The following is a 4,105-nucleotide window of genomic DNA, read 5'->3' as shown; positions in this document are numbered from 1 at the left end:
GCGCCGCTGCGGGGCTTGGGGGCCTCTCCACAGATCTACGGGGGAAGCAGGGCTGCGGGGCACTACGGGCTTAGCTTGCACAGCAGAACTTTACTGCCTGAAATTGCAGTGACATGTTGCCCACAGAAGAAGGTGCAGCTATTTTCTTCTGATTCATCACGGATTAAGGATTGGTGTCGTCTATTTTCTGCTTATTGGGGAATGAGCAACAGTTTTCCTCTGTTGTAATGTTTTCCAGCTGTAAGAGGATACATAACAAAAATTTCTGCCCAGCAAAATTAATCTAAGGTTGCAAGATAAATCGAATTGCATGTGTGTGATCTAAAGTATTCAAATAAGTAAAATTTTGTGATTATAAAGGCTTTAGATCACATAGATGCAGCCACAAAAAGAAAGAGAAACCCAGTATCAGACAAATCACTATTTGATTGACACCGAAAACTTACAAAAAGCATGAGTTGATGCAATACATAGGCTACTGGCCGCTCACTCGGATCCTCTTCCTGGGGTTGCCAGACCATTGCAATGCACTTGGAATGGACCGAGAGAGACCAGGCCTCAACCTAGGGAAACCAGTAATGCTGTTGGTTGTGTTTGTGGGTTTTTTTATTTAGAACCAACAGTATAGAGATGTCATCTCTCTCATCCATTTTATAAACGTGAATTAATTGTCAGAGATGGCCATTAAAGTTTCCTAGGAAGCAGTGAGAGCTGTCTGATGAGGATGACGAAACAGCAGCAGAAGCTGAAAGCATGCTGCTTTATGAACCAGACCCCTTCCTCAGCCATTTTCCGTACTTTTTCAATAAGTTGAATTTAAATGCTGCAAACAGCTGTCACAGGTGGATGCGGTTAGGTTAAATGTTTGAGAAACGCCAGCCCTTGCAAGTCATACAGCTACATTGGAACCCAGTGAGAGGAACCGGTACCTCTACCTGCCAAAATAACTGATGTGTATTGGTCAGTACGCTGCCTTAGCCTTAACATTTAGCTGATAAAAACCTGGAAAGGTGAGACCCTGAATGTCTGACTATACAGGACTCTGCTTATGCCTTGTAAAACAAGTCAATAGAATAAGACCAATAAAAAAACCCTTTAAGTCTGTGGAGGCCCAGACAGAAGCACGTGGAATTTCTGTGATGCTGGAATTGCATTATCAGCCAGTCCTCTTATTTCCCCAGTTCTTATTAATTTACACCGCTATACAATGTACCGTAATAAACCCAAAAAGCACCTAATTAATCTAAACAAATATGTGGGTCGAGAGAGGATTTTGTCCCTTCTGGTTTGATTCGGAGCTTCACAAAAATCTCAAGTCTTTAACATCCTGAGGAATTACTATTTCAGCAGAAGCAAAATGAATTATGCGTCAATGAACAATTGGGTTATCAAGGTTGTTCACTTAATGTTCCAGCTGTTCTATAGCACCTTCTTAACGTTTATTGGAGATTTGTTTTGAATTTAGTCTTATTCCATGGTACTTACAAATAAATACATTGTGTTTCTTACAGCTGCTGTGCCAGTTAATAGCAAATACAAGTACATAATAAATTTCTTGCCTCTTACTGCTAGAACTAGAAATGACAGAGGGTGGAGGCTTCATTCAAAGGAGATCCATTAATGTAATAACAGTGAAGCCAGAGACTAAAGCTGATAGGATTTGTGGGGAGTTTTGTACAGCACTTAGCTACATTAACACTGTTTTTTTTGCTCCTTGCCCTCATAAGGGCTAAAACTTAGATATACCAAGGAAACCAAGGAAATACAGTTCTGGCCACTGTTTCTGTGCCCTTTTCCAGCTGTCCTGCAGGCAGACGGGCATCAGGTCATGCTGGAAGAGATATCAGGCTGGAACGCTGTAGAGTTGGTGGTCAGCGGGGAGATTGTATTTCTCCGTGACATCAATGACCTGGATTTTGGTAAGTACAGAGTTTTATTCATTGCGGTCTCTCGCTGAAATCACATTTTGAAATGAGTGCTTCCTAAGGCATAAACAGTCCAAGTTCCGTCAACATTAACACTTTTAAGCTCTGCACTCCTTTATATTTGAGGCAGTTTGAAGGGCACGTTCAGGAAGAGAGGATGGTTTGGGAGGTAAGGCCATGCCTGGGAGAGCACTGTTTGGGGCCGTCCCGCAGGCACCAGCACACAATCACAAGAAAACTGCTAGGTTTCAGTCCCCAGAGGTATTAGGGCATCCTTTTGCTTTCAAAATACCCACACGCCCCCCCCACCCCCAGCAAAACATTTATAATTTTTTTTCTGCAGGTGACACAAGGAGTTCAGGGCTCAAGTTTTCTCATCTCCTGTGCAAGTGGGTTCCAGCAAAAGGCTGAAAGCCACTGCTCCTCACCTCCCTGCTTTGCAACATCCTCCGGAGGGCTGGGAATGGGACTTGTGGAGCAAAAGCAGAAAACTGACCAAGGATAACGGCATTTCCAGCACCACTGTTTGGTTGGTTTCACCTTCCTACAAGGAAGACAGGCTAGGAACTGAGAGGTTCCAGTTGGAAATTTCTTCTAACAAAATACAGCTTCTTTTTTTTTTTTGTCACAATCCCAGACCTACGCTAGACAGTGAAGTACTGGCTAATAGGCCATGCTACTTTTTTAACCACCTGCACTGCTGCATTCACTTTTTGCTCTGTTTCAAATCCAGATCAAAGCTGAATCAATCTCAGATTATACAGCCAACCAGGGTAGAGCCAAGCTGGGTCCAAGTACTGTGAGGGAGAATGCAAAGGAATATAGATGCTTGTGTAAGAGGTAGAAATGTAAAATAAGAATAAATTTACTTGCATGTACTTTGTAAGCTGTATTTTTCTCCTTTAGGAGGTGATCGCAAGTTGGATCCACTTTGTGAAGAAGCCAGAAAAGCAGTGTTAAATGATTACTGATTTACAGGGACACACTCCCTTTTACCTTGGTTTTCCGTCAGGCAATATACTTGCATTACACAGGTATTAGAAATGTCAGGATACAGATGGTTCTTTACACTTCTAGTCTCTTAATGAAGCTCTAGATAATCTTACTTGTTATACCCATGTGTCAACCAAGTAAGAATACACCACCTTTTCCAGAACCAGTCATATGTTACCACCCTGAATATTACAAATTCAGGTAGAACTGTGACTTGCATGTAGTGCTAATAATTTTATTTTAATTAAGAGAAGAATGAAACTCCTGGATATCGTTCATTCTTTCAACTTTTAGAAAGTTTCCTATGTCAGAAATGAAAATTTCAAAGTCATTCATAGCTGATGATCATCCCATACATATTCATACAGGTGTGCCAGTTCCGCTCTTCTCTTGGCCACAAACGTCTCAGAGAACATTCGTGCATCATTAGACACAGCCCAAAGGTACAGAGACAGAGAAGCTGGCATAGCCATGAGGACAGGATTAAAGCTGACTGGGTGTTACCACAACTGATATTCCAGGTATCTCAAAAGTAATGCTGCCTTTTCCTCTCTATTCCCACCCCCCCAATAACTAGAGTATGAAGCTTTTTTTTTGCTCCTGATTTGTCAACATACACTCTCAACCTCAACTTCATTTTGAAAACAGTTCTGACTCAGGTAAATGCTGCAGTTTGCAAATAATCATATGCCAGAATGCTGGTGCTCTGAGCAATTTTCCGTGAGGCCTATAATTAGTTATGAAAGAAAGAAGTGGTTAGTCTTTGCATCCTAGCAGAGTGGTGTGAACAAAGAAACACAGCATTTGTTGAGGCTCAGGAGCACCAGGCAGCAAAGCTGCAGTTTCTCGTGTGGCTGCAGGAGAGACAGGCTGCCCAGCATAAAACCAAAGACAAAGAAATTCTATCACTGGGCATTTCCTACCAGCTGTAACCTGCAGGGAGATAGCTGCAGTTACAAATAACCAAACCTCGTTTACAGTGATACTGATCCAGCACAAAAGTGTTGTCAAAATAACACTATCGCTATGTCCAAATACAGTCCCTTTCTAATGACCTATAGATGACAGAGGCATTAAAACAATATTCTCTAGTGAGAAAAAAATACTCATAGTTAAAGTCTAGCGAAGCAGAAACTGTTTTGTCCCTTTAGAAGACTGAAACATTTTTGCTTTCTACAACTCTGATA

General features: G+C 41.7%; 1 protein-coding gene across 1 annotated transcript; it reads left to right on the top strand.

Annotated features, from left to right (window-relative positions):
• Window positions 1-1,799: 1,799 nt before the first annotated feature.
• LOC104167560 (chromosome unknown open reading frame, human C10orf53) lies at window positions 1,800-2,896 on the top strand (the record flags this gene model as incomplete). The annotated part of the gene is made up of 2 exons (XM_009707855.1): window positions 1,800-1,919; window positions 2,832-2,896. Coding segments are annotated over 2 exons (185 nt in total), but the record flags the coding sequence as incomplete, so codon positions are not given.
• Window positions 2,897-4,105: the final 1,209 nt, after the last annotated feature.

This window comes from Cariama cristata, unplaced genomic scaffold (assembly GCF_000690535.1).
Source record: "Cariama cristata isolate BGI_N322 unplaced genomic scaffold, ASM69053v1 scaffold7289, whole genome shotgun sequence".
Lineage (NCBI taxonomy): Eukaryota > Metazoa > Chordata > Aves > Cariamiformes > Cariamidae > Cariama > Cariama cristata.
The sequence above is the reverse complement of the archived record's forward strand: the minus strand, read 5'-3'. Positions and strand labels throughout refer to the sequence as shown.